General features: G+C 41.3%; 1 protein-coding gene across 6 annotated transcripts in view; it reads right to left on the bottom strand.

The window, feature by feature from the left end:
* Nucleotides 1–20892, bottom strand: part of HECW1 (HECT, C2 and WW domain containing E3 ubiquitin protein ligase 1) — a 237126-nt gene that overhangs the window by 62163 nt on the left and 154071 nt on the right. For all 6 annotated transcript variants that reach the window (XM_085226720.1, XM_085226721.1, XM_085226718.1 and 3 more), the window contains 4 exons: nt 8312–8454; nt 6252–6352; nt 3717–5084; nt 594–695 (listed from right to left, as the gene is read on the bottom strand). In XM_085226720.1, the coding sequence (XP_085082846.1) occupies nt 594–695; nt 3717–5084; nt 6252–6352; nt 8312–8454 (1714 nt within the window). The remainder of the gene's footprint in view (nt 1–593; nt 696–3716; nt 5085–6251; nt 6353–8311; nt 8455–20892) is intronic.

The raw sequence follows: 20892 nt of genomic DNA, 5'->3' as shown, positions 1-20892 counted from the left end.
AAGTTGATCACCAAATCAAAAAACAGTATGATCGGATCACCATGTGTCAGCTACCTTTCACAGAGTCATTCGGACCTACTATTTGTTCCTGGTGCATCCTGACTGAGCAAAAGTTGTGCTGGACCTGAAAGCAGGGCTGACTGAGCACAGGGAGTGCATCCCAAACTACGTTTGAATCAGGTTACAGAAAAACCTGGAGACAAACTTTAAAACAAAAACAAAAAAGCACAGTACTTTGCTGATAAACCAAAAGCTTTTTTGTAAGGCTTCTAGCACACCTGACAATTACCTATTCATTCCAATCTCACAGTATTGTCTGGAATGAGGAGAACACTACAATTTTCGTTTCATGGTAGGCAAAGAAGAGGATGAATCAAGGCAAAGAGATCTTATAGGGTTTGTCCAAAATAACATGACAACACTTGAAGTCAGGGTCAAATACGGGAAAAAAAAAAAACCATATTGCTTGGATTCTGGAGGAAGTATATAGAGAACAGATGGGATTATATAGAAAGACATACTGACCTCTACACTGTTTGAATTAACAGGAAAGGCTGAAAAAATGTAATAAATTAAAAAATGCTAAAGCTTACTTGGTGGAAGAGGCTCATCGATAGTTGGGTAGTGATGATGGTCAGGCCTCAGAGAAGGAAGCTGGCTGACTGGCTGAGAATTATGGAGTAAAGGACAATCACCTACGGACAAGATATTCAAGATATTGACAGTCATTCACTGTTTTCACAACATGGTTCCAAAAAACGTGCTACTGTAAAACAAGTGATTATTTGTCACAGAGGTTTTCCTGGTATACTTGCAGCTGTCGTTATTCCTATTCCCAGGCACTATTTTAATAACAATTCACACACCAAAGAATTATCAAAATAATGCAGTCAGGGCTCCAGTCTCAGGTTTGAGCCAATGTTAATCTATTATGGGCCAGATTCTGGACTCATAGACACACAAATGTAAGCGAGAGAAGAATCAGGCTTGATCTCTGAGAAATACGGTACAGCTCAAGCTTCTGCAGAAACTGGACAGGAACATGCAAAATCCTGGCTCCAACTTTTCTCACCAGCAAAATATGAGGCTAAAATCTGCCTTGAATCTTCCTCTGCTTTTCCAAAGGATCAGCAACTGTATAAATAGGTTGGAGTGGCAGAATTGTGCAGTCCCTGTAAAGCAGAAGAGCACCTCCTTCTACAGATATTTTTCAAAATTCAAAGTGTTCATCTTGGGTGGGAGGAGAGAGAATGAGATAAGGACCAGAAACAAATAGGAGACAGGTGGTAGAAGAGGACAAAAGATAGTGAAACATAGTCAGGACCTGAGATAAAGAGAGAAGACCTGAGATACAGAAGAAGGAAAGAAGAAGGAAAACTGAAACACAGTGGACAGTGCAATGGTAGTTTTTAGAAAACAGTAATACTGTATATCTGCATATGAAATAAATGAAATCTAAGTAAATGTCCAAACTCATTTTCTTTTGAGAGGAATAACTTAAGATCCAGATATTTTTTATAGAATCCTTTAAGATACGAAGAAGTTTATTGTAAGGAAGTAAAACTATTCCTCATCTTAGACTTAACTATGAGAATGAGGAAACTGCAAGATAAAAATAATTCAGATTCCTTCTCATTCTGTTCTTAGAAACCAAGATTATTTATCCTAGTAACAGACACTTAAAAATTAAAATCAGACCAATCACATGAACCAAACTGTGTTGGCCGGTTTAGCTGTCTTTAAAATCAGTGTTATTTTAATATCCTAAGAAAGAACAGTTTGTAAAAAATAACATATTGCTACCAAATATATATAAAAAAATGCCTAAAAATAAGCATACACAAAGAACAGCTACAAGGCAGAAACTAATTTTGTATAAAACTGAAAAAAATCTCACACCATCCAGAAGTGAGAAAAAATACTTGTCAAAAATACTCTCTCTTCTAGGTGCTTTGATGCTACCATATGGCATCTTAAATTTCTCCATTAAAACACTTTGTATAGGCATATCTAACGGTCATATCTGCTGTGTGTTCTGAACAGACAGCAGAGTTATGTAAGTTATTACTCAGTGCTAAAAGTCTGGCTTTCATAGGCTTAAAATCTGTGCTGTTTCTACAGGTGTTGTGGCACAATTTACCAGAACATCTATCTATGTTTCTTTACTTACCTCACCATAATTGACTCTCCCCTAGTCATGACAGTTACACCAGTGGAATCATGGTAGTGCCAGTCACCTGGAGTGGATGCAGGTGACCACATCTACTGTATTTGTAACAGCCACCAAACCATGGATCAACACGCACAGTTACTGAAGTACGCCCTGGTCATACCAAAAGAGTGCTAAGAGCAGGGCTGCCCTTCAGACATTCTCTCTTTCAGCCAGCCAAAGCAAAGTTGCTGTGCCTTGTATAAAGTTGAGAGACAAAATTTTGTAGCCATACTGAGTCCGTATGCAGAAGACATCCTCTCCCCAAAGCCGCTCTCAGAACACACATGGTCCAAAGCAACTATCAATTCTGTAAGAATAGTCTCATGCACACACACACTCGTGTCCTCCTGGGTATACAAAGTCCCTCACCTGCAAGGAAGGTCCACCTTGCTGAGGATTTCTATCTCTCTCTGTACTTCTGAGAATTAATTGTTTGGGCTAGAACCAAGGGCTTAACAGTCCCCTTACACCATTCCTTCAGCAAGAGCAGTGAAAGACCGGGGTAAATGAAGTGGGAATGGACAGTGAAAAGGTACAAGGGTGCTTTAGCTGGAGTTTCCTAGTGATCACCAATTATGTTATTCTCTCAGTGCTGTTTAAATTTGATGTCACTTATACCAGGGGACAGCTGGCTCAGGATGTGGGAATGCAATTCTACCCTTGACCACAACAGCCTGAGAAAAATGATAAGTGAACTGAAGATGAGTAACCAAATCCACCCTTCATGTAATTCCATACTATGTAAAAAAAAACTTACCGAAGGTATATATTTAATGTTGAGGCTTGGAAAGAGTAAGAAAAAGACTATCTATGTTGTGAAAACAGAAGTGATTTTTTAAATTATATTTTATCTCTAGAGAAAGATAAGACAAGAATTTTGTTGGATACAGCTAAATCTCAGAAAATAAGTAATCTGAGTTGCCCTACAGTCTGTGAAATTTGATGTTGATTTGTTTGAAAACAAAAAAAATTATTGGGAAATTTGAGTAAACAGGTTTTGTAAGAGGCAACTATTTCATTTCTAACTTGAAAACATTTGCTTTTCTCCACATACATGACTGTGTATATCATACACAGACGCTGGCCCAGATCCTTAGCTGAAGTAAATCAGCATGTCTGCCCCTTGACAAGCACAAGCTGGTCCTCTCACTGTCTAGCAGAGACATGGCAGTACATCAGATATGTGAAATGAAACAATCCCAGGAAATAAGGAATGGGTTGGTGATGTGATAATGCTGGTCTGCCACATAACTTCAGCTAATCTTGATTTTATAATGATGCATGTATATCTACAGGAATCCTTATATACAGATCCCCATCTGTATGTGCTGAGATACATAAAGACAGGCTCAATTATCCAACCCTCCCTAAAATATCACCCAACTCAGAGACCCCAAGTTTTTATGAAATAAGCCATGAGCTATCTGAAACCTTGATTATCTGATGCCTTCTGTGACATTCAGATAATCAGGGCTGCTCAGTGCATTGATTCTCAGGATCTAACCTTCTCTTCTGCTGCTTGGACCTGCTATTGGGGTGTCTAGACTTTCTGTGGCTAGTTGTGGATTCCCACCATGAGCTACTAGTTCATCTGGCCACTGGGAGGAGCCATCCACTTGCTCCCTGTCCAGCTCAGGGCTCTGTACTGAGTCTGGCACAGATTCAAAAGCGCTATTCTCCTCCTCCTCATCATCCTGAGAGGAAAAGACCGTGCTCTCAGAAATCTTTGCACTGTCAACAGAGGAGAAGCGGGTATGGCTGGAGAAGCGATTGTTACTGTCATAGCAGGAGGTGCTGTAGCAGGAGGTGCTGTAGCAGGAAGTGCTGTAGCAGGAGGTACTATAGCAGGAGGGGCTGTAGCAAGAGGTGTCGCACGCCTCACATTCATTGTCACCATTGGGTCTAGAGCTTGACTCGCTTTCGCTTCCTGTCCTGGGGTTTTCCCCATCCACCAGCCCATCATTTAAGTCAGAGAGTTGTTCGTCTAAGGTCCCGGGAGGCACTGTGCACTGGCTGAAGTTCTCCTCTGTCTCATTTTCTGGAGGAGGCTCTGCTGCCACTGTCTCACTCTCACTGACTGTCTCCTTCTGCAACACCTCCTTGACTGTGGACTCTTCATCATTCTCCCCGCCGTTGCCAGCATCTTGCTCTTCTTCCCCATCACTGCTCATCTGTGCTGAGGGCAGGCTGTGGAGCAGGTTGTGAATTCTTATATAGTGAGTGCGGGGCGTCTCTGGCTCACCACAAGCTGAAGCTATAACTGTCTCTAGTTCAGACACAGGCAGGGAGCATGGCCTTGTTTTCCTCTTTGCTGTGGTCCTCAGCTGTAGCTTGCTGTCTTCCTCCTCTTGAGCTGAAGCACCTCCTTCTTCCTGACTCTTCTCTAGGTCTTTGTCAGCATACACATCTGCACTCACCTCATTGACATCTAAAGTTTCTGTGCTGTTCAATATTCCATCATCTCCCTGAGTACCAGAATTGACTTTGCTGTTTTCCCTAACTTCAGTCTCAGAAGAAGACACGCAAGCCAGCAGACCCAGCTGCTCCGTGAGGTCCGTCGTGTTTAAAGAAGGCAGCACTTCTCCTCGGATGGATTCCAGGGGCTCAGGAACTGGCACGGCATCAACCTCCTCATCTCCTGCTAGCTCTTCATTTATGTTGTTCTGGTTGACTTCCCTGGGTGGTTTGACAGCCCCTGGGCTATCAATATTGTTCACACTGTATCCATTTAGCTCTTCTGGAACTGTATTTTCTGAGGTCACCGTGTTGATGCATGGAGGCTCACCGAGGCTTTCCTCCGTGGGGTTGTTCACAGGGCTTTCCTGGAGGTCAGCTGGCTCAGGATCTGCACTAATGGAGACCTCTTCATCATCTGTATGAGACAGGAAAAGAAATTACTTACTCTTTTAATACAAAATGTTGACAGAATCAGAAGCTTGGCTGTGAGTATAGAGGCATCCACTGGATTCTGAAAAAATTAAAACATAAATCAGAGAGTGAAATGAGTAGCTCACTGAAAAAAGGCTGGTTTTGTGGTAGGCAGCCTTTGTGCAGTAGATTTAACAATCACAGGACTTACTCATGGTGGTAATGTGTATGCAGCATACTGCCTTCCTGCAATATAACCTGAAGGTATAACCTTTCCTGAAACTCCCCTTTAAGCCAGTGGGCTTAAAGGAGTATCGTGGTATTGACAAGGATACTTTCTCTGATGCTTTAATTACATTTTTCTTGTCACGCAGAAGCTGACAAGATTTTGCAACAGAGAATTTAACAAATTGCTAATCAACCCCCTGAAATCTGGGATTTCTTTCTTTGATATGATTTCCTCCCAGATGCCAGACAGCCTGGGCTTTTTGATCCCATCTACCAGTCAAAAGAAAGAAGTCATGTTTTTCCAGTAAGGGGCAGGTCACAATTTAGGAAACAGTACTAATGCAGCTTTTGGCTTGACAAAGTGTACCTGAGACAGCATGACTTTAGAGAAGAAAAAAGCCCCTGAGCATTATTTATTATTTATTATTTATTTATTATTGACACAAAACCAAGATTCAAACTGACACCACCATGACTGAAGGGGAACAATGCATTTTCTTTTCCTTTTTTTTTTTAAGATTAACAATAGTCAAAACGAGGAAGTCTTCAATCATCCTTACTATCGGATTATTCACTTTTACTTATAAAATGCTCAAATGTTGATGACTCTACAAATAATAGCCCACCAAACACTTCCTCAGGACAGATGATAGAGAGGTAGATGGGACCTTAGTTTTTCATCCTCTTCTCTCCAGTGACAAGGAAGACTATATGAAGCAGTCAAGAACAGGAGGACACAGTAGCAGCTGTCAGCTGAGGTGAAGTAGGGGAGAAACCGCAACTCACGATGCATTCTGTGGACAGGAGACTCCATGCGCTTTCCTTTGCTCATGACTGCACCTAAAGTATCAGAGCTGCCAGTAGAGAACCTAGACTTCTGAGAAGAAATGAATGCAAAGCCAAAAAAGCACTAGAAAAAGGGTGCATTAAGACTAAGAATTACCTTGATGAATGGAAGAAGTTATCTCAAATCGGAACTGCAGCTGGCCACTGACATGATCTGTAGGAAGCCTGCGACCGAGAGTGTAGCTTACAACCCTGTCCCTGAAAGAAAGCAAATACTGTCACAATAGACTATAACCTACTAAATGTCTACTGTCCATAGATAAAGCTGCTGTGTCCTACAAAAATACGTAATGAATTTCAGAGTCTATTCAACCCAGCCATGAGGGCATGTTGACTTGCATACAAAAGAACAAATGGCAGAGGAGAGGACAATGTCTTCAATTACAATGGAACAGTTGAATCAGCTTCTAGGATACACAAGCACATATGTATACATATAGAGAGAATGGTGGAAATGGAACCTCTGCAGCATGGGCATGGAAATATCAACATGGGAAGCAAACAACTCCCACTTCAGCTATTGTAACAAGACTTCCTTGCTGACCTGATCATATCTACCCTTATGCAGAATCTCACATTTCTATATTTCTTTCCCTTCATCATCTGCATAAAATTCAGCTTTCCTGTACTTATTTTCAAAATTCTGGACAGATCAGTCCCCACTTTACCACCTTCTCTTTTTAAGCTGATTGAACAACTACTCTTCATCTCTTTCCACCCCTCTTACCTCTATGAAGCTGAAATATCAGGAGAACACCTTCCTGACAAGGTTGATCAATGATTCCACTCTGTCCTTGTGCAGGTCCCTCCCTTTGCCACACTTCATCCACCCCTCAGAACAGAATGAAACTACAGAAGAGATTAACTTCCCAGTTGCCCAAAATGAGGCTGAATCAATGTTTGCAAAGCATTTGTTAAGTGCAGAGGGTTCACTGAATAGTAATATTTATATATCTTTTAAAGAAACATAGTCCCCAGTTGGGTCCAATATATTTACTAGAGTAGTTTCACATGCACTGGAAATCACATAAATGAGATGTTCTCAAGATTTATGAATAATCTTTCTGAATTTGTGTGTTCTCATTGAGCTTGCCTGAGATTTAAAAGCCACTGTGGTAACAAAACTAAGCCAGATCTAGGTACAGGCTGGAGGCACTGCTCTTGGCAAAGTATGTCCCTTGATAGACAGTGTTTTCCATAAGGAAGTAAAATAGGAAGATATAATCAGATGATGATGACACGTTGAGGGAAGCCAATGATATCAGTTACAAAGCTCTACTTTCCCCAAGCTGTTCTTTTCCATCTGGTTTCTAAAAAGCCACTCTATCTTTCCTACTTGAGAAACATGGATGTAGTTTAGTCCCTTCTGGTAGATTCAGCTGTCAATATCACTGCCAGTTTTGAACCAGCTGTTCAAAAACACTTCCAACAAGCCCATCATCCTGCTGTTCAGCTGAACTGAGATCCAATTTTCAGAAATTCCTTCCTGGCAACCGCATCTTCTATGCTCTCTTCAGTAGCTTACTCTTTCTCTTCCTGCTCTGGAAGGTCTAAACCTTAAAGTTCAGAGCAAATGTTTTGGCTTTGTCAGCATGCTATCCATCCATCTCACGTTGGAATTATGTTACTTTTGCTGCACACATCCTCCCTGGACCTTCTTACAGCAGGGATGCAGGGCAGGGCTGCTAATCTGAACTGGATATTCCTTGGCAGCAGGGGAGGGTCAGAAAGACTCAGCTATAACGTATATTTCTACAGTATTTCCACTGTCTAAAGGGAGGAGGAACAGATCTGGCAAGATTTTAGCCCAGAGTTAATCCTCTGAAACATGAAAATAGCCTGTTGATAGCACTAAAACAATGTTTAAATTGAAAATATTGCACTCTCCAGATTTGTGGCCAAAATTTGATACACACAAAACCTTTCCTAAATGCCAGTTCTCACGTTTTGAAATGTAACAGATAAGGTTATAAAGAGAAATCACTGTTTGGCCCATAGTGCTATGCGTTCTAATAAAGACTAACATTGTTCATCAGGCAACTCTCAGTTTAGTAATGCCCACACAACATCATTATGTAACTATAAAGGCATATCACCAGGAACTTCAAATTGGCAGCACACTCCTTAAACAAGTCAAAGTACGAGCAGCAAAATTACCCTATGGCATGTCTTTCCAAGAGGCGCTGAACTGGCATAGAGAGTTTTCCCAGGAAACGCTTGATAATCGGTCGGCTCTTTGCAAATTTGTCTTTAACTTCTATTTCCAGGACATCCGTGGGCAGGGAGACAAAGCTGAATTGCTGCAATAAAAGAGTAAAGAACATGAAGCTGGTGGCTGAGCCACAACATACTGCTGCATGTGGGATTCTCTGGCTTTTTCAAAGGACAGAAACAGGTCTTGGAACCCAAGGCATAGGCCTGTAAATAAAAACAGCCTGTCCTCAAAGCAATCAAGTGAAAACATCCTATAGCTACTAGGTAACACTGAGGAATCAGGCTTGGAGAATGCAAGAATTTCAGATATTCATGTCATATTAGCAAGCAAAGGCTTGTCTATGGTAAGAAGAGCATACCTATGGGATCTAATGAACTCTGCCCTAGCAGTGGTTATTGATCTAAATGCAATTGGCCAGATGATCTTTTTTCCTTTTTTCCACACAAATTCTAAATACTTCAAATAGCTGCATGTAAGTACAACTAAACTGGAAGCATGGAGAGATGTTTAGTCAGCATTTTCCTCCTCTAGACTGGCGATTTGTGGCAACTCTGCTGTTCAGCACACCTCAGCTATTGAGTAGTGGGGAACTAATGAAGTGCACAACAGCTGATCACAGTTTTTAGATACATATTAAAATCTTTCCCACTCTCATCTCTGTCCTAACTTAGAAGGGAACAGTCTGAAAATATTGTTTATCTGTATCAATTTCCTGGTGTGGTTCACAGCGTGATCCCACACAGCTAACCCAGGAGGTAAGCCATGGCACAGGCTACCATAACCAGTGACATCAGGGAAGATAGGAATGTCAACATCAAAAACTGGTGCTGTCACTGGATGCTTTGAAACATGTCAACACCGCCTCAGCTGGTCTGGTTTTGAGAACATCTGTTTTAACTTACATGTAACGTTTCAGCAAGCTTTTTAGAGAATGTGTACACAAAAACCTCAGGAAGAAACACGGAGGGTGGTATTTTAAGTTTTAATGGCAAGGAATTCCACATGTACGGATTCCAAGTACAGGAACATTACAGCAACTGGAGATACAGGGATGTCCCCATAGGGAAAGCAAACTTGTTCCTTAGGATAACAATAAAAAGCAAATATATTAGTTGCTTATCCTTGCTTGCTCCTAGATTGCCTAAATTCAGTACAGACCATGAGCTGGTGACATGACTCACTGAATGCTTTTATCCAAACAGATCTGTTACTATGAGGATGCTATCAGCGAGAAAGAAGGATCTCTCTGCTATGGCATGCAAAAGTAGGATATCTGTAAGACAGCTGTTTGTCTAGCTCAAAAGTCAGTGTTAAACTGGAAGCTGACTTCTGTACTAAGTGAATACTGAGATAGATAAAAGGGTTTTCTAACTTTCCCACTGCCAGAAGTAGTCTTCACAGTGCAATAACGCTCTGGGTTATTGAGGTCTGGAGTTCAGCCCTAAATTGTTGTTATCCAATTTTCAAGAAATGCTGACTTTGAACAGCTTCATGTGTAACTAAAATGAGCAGTATATTCTACTAAATAGGTCCTGCAAATAAATAAACAAATAAATAAACAATCTGAGAAACACAATTCAAATAACCCCCAAAGCGTTATTTTCTTCTCATTTTCTATACCTCTGCAGCATACTATTGAAGAGTCTAAACCCTACAAAAGGGGAACATTATTTTTACATATTGATATATTGAATATCGCCTTATTAAAATAAGCTATATTACCATAACAGTATGGGTATCTTGGGTAACTGCCCAATCAGGGCACATACAAGGAAAGCAGAAAACATTCATTTAACTGAATGAGGTTTCTTTAATGTAATGTAATTTGTCATTTAATGAATCTTCCACTATACTGTTGTTGACATGTACTACTGTAAAATGATTTATGTGAGGTAGAGCATGCTCACACACTAGCTAAAGACTGAGCTGTCCATAAGTGGAAATAAAAGTTAAGTTAATGAACTGTACGTTCCTCTATTACTGATATTTTGTCTTGTGGCACAACTCTTGAAGTAAATCAGAACTTGCATGCACATTTGTTTTTGTAATGCCAGGTGGAACCAAGTGACACCCTTTTTGCACAAGAAACACACTGACATTTTCCAGAGCACTTCTCAACAGCCAAGCTGAGTGGACACATGGAACGTGTGCTGGAATCAGCCAGGGGAAATGTCTATTGTTTCCTCAGAAAGCTGTGCTTCTTAGGCATACAAATACAGTGATATTTCATACAATCTGTAAATTCAAACTCTGTTCTGATTTCACCTGCCAACCATGCTGCACTTGGGGATATACAAGACTAGCCTGTGACCAGCTTCTGGTCCATGATCACAGTTCCCAAGCACTTTCTCTAAAACAATGTTCTGACACTTTCAAGCTGTGTATTGAAAGCACAGTTAAGCCTTTAAGACCTGAGATATCCCGTGGCAAAACTCAAAAGATTTACCATATGGAAACTAATACAGATTGAAATTGAAAATGAACTCAAATAAATGGATTTGGAGACAGTAAGATAGTGATAATTTTACATGATTTGGTTTTCCATTATCTGAACACTTGCACCCAATGCTCCCATACAGTTTAGTTCATAATGGACAGCATTTTCCAGAGGCAGTCCCTGAATGTGGATGCCCCATGCTTAGGTCATTCATCCTGAAGAGCCTCAAGTAATCCTCAGTTTAGAGAACACACTGGCCACTTGTCCTTTGAAAAATGAAATCCAGCAAAATAACAAGGCTTTAGAAATCAAAAACTGATAAATTCATTTTCAGAAGTCACCAATCACTTTTGAAAATATGCAAGTTCTTGTGATATTTTAAGATCAGATTGTCCTCTTTGGAGGTGGAACCAAATCACTATCAAACGCTATTTTCTTTCTCTTCACTTTCTTTTCTGAGAAGTGACAGCCCCTGTACCTTAGCCATAAAAGGTTGGCTGCTTTTACACTGTTCAATGCTTGGCACTCGTGTCTGGAAAAAAAAGAAACCTGTATTTCATTATCTTCTCTAAAATGTGGGCAGGTTTTGGAGTAAAACAGAGGACCTTGTCCAAATTGATCATGAGACAGCAATGGTATCCTGGGCTGCATTATGCAAAACATTGCCAGCAAGTCAAGGGGGAATCCCTCCACACTAATCAGCACTGAGGAGAACACACTTGGAGCACTGTGTCCAGCTGTGGACTCCTGAGTATAAGACAGGTACAAACATAGTGGAGAGAGTCCAATGAAGGGCCACAAAGGTGATTAAGGGACCCACACATCTCTCCTATGAGGAAAGGCTAAGTGATCTGGGACTGCCCAGCTTAGATGACTTAGCTGGATCAGAAGGCCTCCAGAGGTACATTCTAATCTCAACACTTCTGTGATTCTGTGAGTAAGTATTTTTGTACCAGCTCTGGAAAGAAAATTGGAAAGATTCTCTTCCCCGCTGAAGTACAGAACTGGTAAGATACAATTACATTTTGGTTAACAGATTTGAAACAAAATCTTGTTCAAAGCATATGGAAGTAATAGGGAAGGAAAATGATGTTAATGAAGACTCGAGTCTCATAGGATGGCAGAAAATGACCTCCTCTTCCAGTAACAGTAGAAAGCAGTTTACCCAAATAAAAACAAATAACATCTATATTTTATCTGTACGACACAGATTTCTGACTTTTTTTTTTTTTTTTTTTTTTTTTAATGAGACTCTAGGAGAAAAAGAGAGCTTACCTCCTGTGCGAGAAGGGACAGGCAACATGTGGAGAGTACAAGCATGTTGCTAGCAAAAGCAGGGGAAAAATCAGAAAGGCTAAAGCCCAGCACAAACTCAACCTGGCCACTGTTGTAAAGGACAAGAAAAACCAGTTTTAACAAACATATTAACAGTAAGAGGAAGGCCAAGGAGAATAGGAGAATCTCCATCCTTTACTGGATATAGTGGGGAACATGACCACTGGCGATAAGGAAAAGGCTGAGATTCTCGATACCTTCTTTACATGTCTTTAATAGTCAGACTAGTTATCCTCAGGGTGTCCAGCCTCTTGACCTGGAAATCTGGGGTGGGAGCAGAATAAATCCCCCTTAATTCAGGTGGAAACAGAGACTTGCTACTCCACCTGGACTATCACAAGTCCATGGGATCAGGTGGGACTCCAGCAAAGCCTTTGACACTATATCCCACAGCATTCTCCTGAAGAAGCTGGCAGCACATGGCTTGAACAGGTACACTCCTTGTTGAGTACAAAACTGGCTGGGTGGCCAGGCCAGTGGTGGTGAATGGAATAAAATCAATCTGGTGACCAGTCATGAGTGGTGCTCCCCAGGGGTCAGTATTGGGGCCCATCCTGTTTAATATCATTACTGATGATTTGGATGAGGGAATTGAGTGCACACTCTGTAAATCTGCAGATGACACCAAGCTGGGGGGAAGTGTCAATCTGCCTGAAGGTAGGAAGGCCCAAAAGACGGACCTGGACAGGCCAGATCAACGGGCTGAGGCAATGGAATGAAGTTCAACAAGTGTCAGGCCCTGCACTTTGGCCACAACAATCCCATGCAGAAATACAGGCTTGGGGCAGAGTGGCTGAAAAGCTGTGTGAAGGAAAATGCTTTGGGGGCACTGCTCAACATTTGTCTGACCAATGTGCCCAGGTAGACAAGAAGGCCAACGGCACCCTGGCTTGTATCAGAAATAGTGTTGCCAGTAGGACCAGGGAGGTGATCGTCCCCCTATACTCAGCTTCAGTGAGGCTGCATCTTGAATACTGTGGTCAGTTTTAGGCCCCTCACTACAAGAAAGACATTGAGGCCTTGGAGTGTGTCCAGAGAAGGGCAAGGAAGGCTGGTGGAGGATCACAATAAGTCTTATGAGGAGCAGCTAAGGGAACCGGGATGTTTTATCTGGAGGAGGCTGAGGGCAGACCTTACAGGTCTCTGCAACTACCTAAAAGGAGGCTGTGGCAAGGTGGGAGTCAGCCTCTTCTCCTATGAAACTAGCAATAGGATTGGAGGGAATGGCCTCAAGTGGCACCACAGGAGGTTCAGTTGGATATTAGGAAGAATTTCTTCTCTGAAGGAGTGGTAAGGCGTTGAAAAAGGTTGCCCAGGGATGTGATCAGTCAGCGCCCCTGGAGGTGTTTAAGGAAAGGGTAGATGTGGTACTTCAGGATATGGTTTAATGGACAATATTGGTGGTAGGTAGACGGTTGGTCTAGGTGATCTTTGACTTCTTTTCCAACCTTAATAATTCTAAGATTCTATGGTTCTTTTTTAGGACATTCTGGCATCCCTTTAAAATTTCATTCCTAGAAAAAAACAGATTTACTCTAGAAAGATAAGCAGATTGACTCTTTTTTTTCCCCATTTGCAACTTCTTCTACAGGCATTTGTCAATACCAATACTGTTAGAGTCTGAAGATGCAGTGATTATTTTTTACTTGTAAGTTGCTCCTACAATTTTGATAATGGGCCAGTTGGAAAGAACAGACAGACCCTGTTAATCCCTGACTAAAAGAAATGCTGCACCACTACAGCACACTTTATTAGACAGTGGAGAACCTGTACAAGGCACTGTGTTAAAAATGCGCTAGAAAAAAGCAAGAGAAAGCTTTAACTGACATTTCCTCTGGCACCAAAAATCAAACAGTTGTAATTAACTATATCCATAGAAATACAGTGAAGGGAGAGGGAAGCAAAAGTGACCTAATGGAGGGACTCACATTAATATACGAACTCTTATTGGGCTTAACAAAAGGTATTGTCAGTTCTGGCTTTGGCAAGCAGTAAATCATTAGGATACTCCTTTAATTTACACAGATTTTGCACATCTGCCTCCTGATTGACTTGTATTCCTGTATTCACTCTCAAAGAGATGAAAATCAGAATCAGAGATACTCTGGATTAGTTGACACATTCAAATTCTCATGCAATTTCAATGACCTAAACATAGATCTGAATTTATACTGCTATCTTTATGTTGGAGTAAGACCCGAAGGGAAGACTCAGAGAGCAAGCTACTTTTAAGTGCTTACGGTTTTTTGTTGCTGTTGTTTATTTGTTTGTTTTTTCTTCCAGGCCCAACAATGACTTTAGATATGAAGATAATCCATTTCTTTGACATGAATAATCTTGTGAGTTTTGTATATGAGTTACACATGGTGAAAACTGAAGATACATTCCAAACGCTGACCTGACAGAATGTATCTGTAAGCATTCATAAGACAATAAAAACATCTCCAGAGCCTGAGAATAGTTTACATAGAAAGCAAATTGATGATGATGATTAATTCCCATGTCTTCTTTTCAAAAATATTATTTGTATGCCTGAATATGGATAGATTGTAGTGATGAGCTCTCAAAAACACTATCAAGAAAGTTGTTAAAATGAAAAGAGTAAGTCTTCTATACTGATTAGAAAAGTTAAGTGCAAGTGGAGTGCTAAGAACAGTTAGTGTATTAACTGGTGAAAGGTAGGTAAATTAATACATTGGTGATACGGAGCATTAGACCCTTGACTTGGAGTTGAGTATGTGAAACAATTAAACAGAATATATTTGTGATACCCATCATGTCACAGGGACAATATAAGCAGAAATAAATCTTAAAAGGCTGTAAATTACTTGTGATGGCTGAAGACAGATTTAATAATTCAGATGAATATTTCATTAGCGGCTTTTTCATTTCATATACTCTAGTGAAACAATTTCATGCTCCAGGTACTCACCACTCCATCTGTACTATTCTGCTCCCCATTCAAAAATCTTCAGTGTGTGTCACTTCTGTCCCACACAATGCTTCTCATATGAGCAACTGGATAAGTTCGAAGAGAATTCCAGTTTCTTAAACTTACTGCAGTACTTCTCAATGACAGCATAAAATACTGCGGTGTCACCAGCACAGGGTACAGAGCTCCACTGCTGCTGAAGGGTAAGAAAGCCTACGAATATTCCTAGCAGGTCTTTGCCCTGGGATTCAGCAGCGACCACAGTGTCAGAATCTGTGTGGTACTCTATTCTGGCATGGCACAGTGTTTCTTTTCCTACAATAAAAAGGTGCAATAAAACTGCGCTGCTGTTTTAACATTTCCCAACTTCTTTAAAGTTGGATAGGGCCTTGCATATTGATCTCCTAGATTTTCCCCCAGATTTACTTTCTCTGTTCATTGGGAAAAAAAAAGACCCTTCCTGTTTATTTCATGTTTTCTACAAAATTCAGAGTTACTGGCTAAGAGACTCGTGAATTTTCTTTGATGGCTTAGATAGTTTTGCAAGATGGCTTTCACTTTACAAATGACTAATTTCAGCCTTAAGACATTGGACATTCAAAAGAACTCCTGAAAAAAATGAAGTACTTATGGTACATCAAGAGACTTGACTTTTCTTCATCTCTTTCATGCTGTCTACAAATTCATTAGTATAGGATAGGTTGGAACACAACATTAGCAAGACTGATAGTATTTTAGGTGCAGAAGATGTGATAAGAATGTGTTTCTGGAAGAAAGACATATTAGAATAATCTAGATAATTTTTCTCACTCCTTCCACTCATTCCTGAAAGAACTAAAGTTGGCTTGGGCTTTCACACTGCAGTCATCACAGGATACTAAAGCAAACTGCAGCTTTAAAATCACAGCTTTTCTGTTTAGTGAAATATTTGTTTTACACTTTATGTGGCTATGTGTAGTGGAATATCGTATACTGAAGCTGCCACTCACAAGGCAGTGCCATTGAAGCCTCTGGCAAAACAGTGAATTCAGGATTTAGATTTCATATCATCTGTGCTGAACTTATGCTTAGGTACAAAGGCCTGCCTGTCTCTGCAGCCGATTCTTTTGTATTTGTCAAAAGAAGAGGGAGAAAGGTTATCTAAGTTAAACGACAAAAAAATGGAAGTTCAATCAGTGTCATACTCCTGTTGCTCTTTTCATGTTCTTCTTCTGATGGAATAATGCATTACATGAAGCATTGGTAGGATTGTCAGTATCTAGATCTGGGCCCTAAATCTGATCAAAATCAGATAAAATGCAATCCACATCCAGTTTAAAATCATACCATTATTTCAAAAAGAGTTAAAGCATCTTGAATCAGTGGCTCAGCACTCAGACAGCCTATTGCATTGATACCACCTTGATAGTCTTGCAGCCAGCACCCAGACCCCTTGCTTCTATCCCTGCTGTCTGCAGTACAGAATCGCCCTCTCCCCAGACCACCACCTCTAACATTTGAGTCCTTGACTATTTCCTTCTTCTGATTGGTAATCTGAAGTGATAGATTTCATGAGAATTTATTCAAGTGCAGTATTTTTCAAAGATTGAGGGTTCTCTGAGGTGCAGTCAGTACAAGCTATATGTGTGAAAATACTTTAATTCTGTTTATCAATTCTGACACATTAACTACTATTTGTCAAGCGGTCTTCCAACGGAGTACTGAACACCTCTTACACACATCAATTAATTCACCAGAAAAAATTAGGTATCTTCAGAGTGATAAAGCAGTCACTCAAAGCATTAGTTTGTATCTCAGCTATAATCTAACAATATTTGTAAAAGCTGAGGCAAAGAAACAATCAGGGAAGCTGCAAGGAGTTCAGATGGTTTGCATCCTCACACTCCTACTGAAAGGCAATCTACTCTTCCAGAGCTAGAATTACTAGAGTTGAAATTCAAGGTGTCGTTTAACAGCTAACAATTCCTACTACTTTAAATACATTGGACAGTTCCAACAACCGGTTCTTACAGTCATCTCACTGCCATTCCTCGATGTTCTACACCTGCTCAATAGCAAGTAACCAAAACCGAAGAAGCAACTGGTTCTAACAAAACTGTCACGGTCAAGAAGGAAATGCAACAAATAGATCTCAAGGGAAGTTCAGATGGGGTAAGTACTTTGTTTGCAAACCCACTGTCAGAATTTGCCAGCCAGACTGAGGTATATTAACTACTTCTTAAACTAGTTTGTTTTGTTGATTAAAATCATTAGTGATCAGTACTGCTTGCCTGGACTGTCTATCACTTTGTGCTTGCTAACAAATAAAATCTTCTTAGAGGGGATTTATCAAAAGATTGTGACAGAAAATGCACGGTCTCAACACAAAACAATATGTGAAGAGTGTCATTATTCTTCTAACAGCAGTATTAGAAGAAAGATGATAAACATTCACATTTCTCAGTTCTACTAGATGAACAGAAGATTTGACAAAAGAACACTTCCTTAAGAGATTTATTTACATTTTACCCCAAAATAGCATGGCAAGAAACAATTCGCTCACTATGACCTTGCAATTAAGTGAACTGTTAGCAAATCTGGTGGGCTGCTCCAAAATCCCTTCTAATGGCCCACAACATCAGTGGTGGAATTTGATGGTACAGCTGTAGAAACTGAACCTTCCTATCAATATTCACAGAATCACAGAATCACAGAATTGTAAGGGTTGGAAGGGACCTCTAGAGATCATCGAGACCAACCCCCCTGCCAAAGCAGGTTCCCTACACCAGGTCGCACAGGTAGGTGTCCAGGCGAGACTTGAATATCTCCAGAGAAGGAGACTCCACAACCTCCCTGGGCAGCCTGTTCCAGTGCTCCGTCACCCTCACGTGAAGAAGTTCTTACACACATTCGTGCCAAACTTCCTATGCTGCAGCTTATGTGCGTTTCCCCTCGTCCTGTCTCCACGTACCACTGAAAAGAGACTGGCCTCACCACTATGGCCGCCATACCTCAGATATTTATAAACCTGGATCAGGTCCCCTCTCAGTCTTCTTTTCTCAAGGCTAAATAGATCCAGTTCACTCAGCCTTTCTTCATAGGGGAGATGCTCCAGGGCCTTCACCATCTTTGTGGCCCTCCGCTGGACTCTTTCCAAGAGATCCCTGTCTTTTTTGTACTGGGGAGCCCAGAACTGGACACAGTACTCCAGATGAGGCCTTACAGGGCAGAGTAGAGGGGGAGGATCACCTCCCTTGACCTGCTGGACACGCTCTTCTTAATGCACCCCAGAATGCCATTGGCCTTTTTGGCCACGAGGGCACACTGCTGGCTCATGGCCAACCTGTCGTCCACCAGGACGCCCAGGTCCCTCTCTGCAGAGCTCCTCTCCAGCAGCTCATCCCCCAGCCTGTATTGGTGCATGCAATTATTCCTCCCTAGGTGTAAGACCCTACACTTGCTTTTGTTGAACCTCATCTGGTTTCTTACTGCCCAGCTCTCCAGCCTGTCCAGGTCTCGCTGAATGGCAGCACAGCCTTCAGGCGTGTCAGCCAATCCTCCCAACTTCGTATCATCAGCAAACTTGCTCATCAAGCTCATTGATGAAGATGTTGAACAAGACCGGACCCAGCACAGACCCCTGGGGGACACCACTGGTTACAGGTCTCCAGCCAGACTCTGCACCACCAACGATGACCCTCTGTGCTCTGCCAGTCAGCCAGTTCTCAACCCACATCACATCAGATTTTGTTGCTGTGTGACAGATAGTAGCAGAGGGGCATCTGAAAAACTGGCATCTGACATGGAAGAGTATATAAAATAAAGGTGTGGAATTGAATTTCTCTGGGCAGAAAAAATTGACATCCATTAATGCCTGCTGAATGTTTATTCAGCAACCAACAGTGGATGTGAGCACAGTGAGGTGCTGGGTGAGGCATGTCAGCAGTGGCGACAGTCATCTCCGCTGGTGCAGGTTTTTACAAATGTAGTACATGGGCTTTTGTTCACCATGGCAAAAATGCATTGCTCATGGTGGTGATAACGTTGAAAATAGGATTACTTTTGGAGCAACCTCTCTATAAAAATGGGCATTAGGTGACTCTGACTTCAAAACATTTCTGATACAAACAAGCGCTACTGAAGTCAAATGGGTGACACAGAATCATAGAATGGTTTGGGTTAGAAGAGACCTTAAGGATCATCTAGTTCTAACCTCCCCGCCATAAGCAGTATCACCAGCCAATAGATAAGGCTGCCAAGGGCCCTATCCAACCTGGCCTTGAATGCCACCAGGGATGGGGCATCCACAACATTCTTGGGTGACATGTTTCAGTATCTCACCATCCTCTGAGTAAAAAAAAATTCTCCTAACATCTAATCTAAATCTCCTCTCTTCTAGTTGAGCACAATTCCTCCTTTTTCTACTACCATTTGCTCATGTAAAAAGTCAGTCTCCTATTTTTTTATAAGCTCTCTTTGGTACGGGAATGCTGCACTGAGGTCTCCCCAGATCCCTCTCTTCTCCAGACTAAAATGTTGAGCAACTCCTGATCTTGGCGATATCAGCACACATGGATAAATAGCAGAGTAGCCACAGCCATTTTCATTGTCCAACAGTGCAAATTTTTTGCTTCTGGATAGCAAAGATACCTTCCATACCGTGGTTTCTTCCCAGTAGATTAAGTTTAAAAAGACAAAGTACAAGCTATAAATTACTCTGGGAGGTCTCTCCCGAAGCTAGGCTATGTTGCAGCTGGAAAAGGAAAGCCAGAGAGGTTGTGGGGCAACGACCCTACGAACCACAGGTCAGCAACACAACAACCTTGTTGGCTTCTGATCCCTGCTCTTTGTATTGTTTGTTTTTATTCATTGCCATCTAAAATATATCCACACCACCACCTTCACCTATAGCGGACATCTTTTAATGAGTGAGAACTTTTCTCCCCTCAGTTGTCTGTAGCCTGTAATGGATGGCACAGCAGTAGTCTTGACAGGTTAGGGGTACCTCCTACCTGTGCCTGATAAATGAGTATCTGATGTGATAGAACTGGTCCAATCTGACACTTACAACCAGATATGGGGAAAAGGCTGAGATAAATATTATAGTCAGTGCCAAGAATCTTATTATCAACATACTAAATACAGTCACAGAGCCATGCATTGCCTACCACTGTCGACAGTCACTGGCAATTGTTTTGCCTTGTGCCAACCAATTGCTAGAAGTGGGATGGGGCTACTACAAGGGGCAAGACAGCATCCCTAACAGGTTGTTGGGATACACCTGACGTGTTTTAGAGGATAGCAGAGGAAGTACATAGATGCAGCTGTCCAGTGTCAGCTGTTTTTCAGAACCTCATCTATGTTAACAGTACAGATCTATGTTGTTTACCAGTACAGATATTGTTAAAGAAAGCCATGTTGAAAGTAGAGCTAGGAGTATGAAAAGAAGCTGGACCATTAACTACGAATCAGCAGTAAGTTCACTGTATGAAAGGAACTTGTTTTTATTTTCTACAGTTGTTTTCTTCTCATCACTGACTGTACAGATGCTGTGGCACAATCAGTAACTAGCCTGGACCTTCCTTTGAATATTTATTAGCTTTTGTAATTGCACACTACAGTATTCAGCACTTTGGCCTAGCAGAATTGGATGTTATGCTTCCATATGGGAAAACATCACAGAAGGACTCCTCTCAACCACTGTAAGATATCACATGGTTTTTAACCTGCTTCACTGAACAGTTCTCATTGAAGGCTTCCACCTCACTTTCACTTGAGTATTGCTACAAGCGTCAAAATGTTAAATACAACTCATCTCTTAGTAAGAAATTTACATTTGG

This window comes from Meleagris gallopavo, chromosome 6 (assembly GCF_905368555.1).
Source record: "Meleagris gallopavo chromosome 6, MGAL_WU_HG_1.1, whole genome shotgun sequence".
NCBI classification, from domain to species: domain Eukaryota; kingdom Metazoa; phylum Chordata; class Aves; order Galliformes; family Phasianidae; genus Meleagris; species Meleagris gallopavo.
Note: the sequence above shows the minus strand (reverse complement) of the source record. Positions and strands in the feature narration are given on the sequence as shown.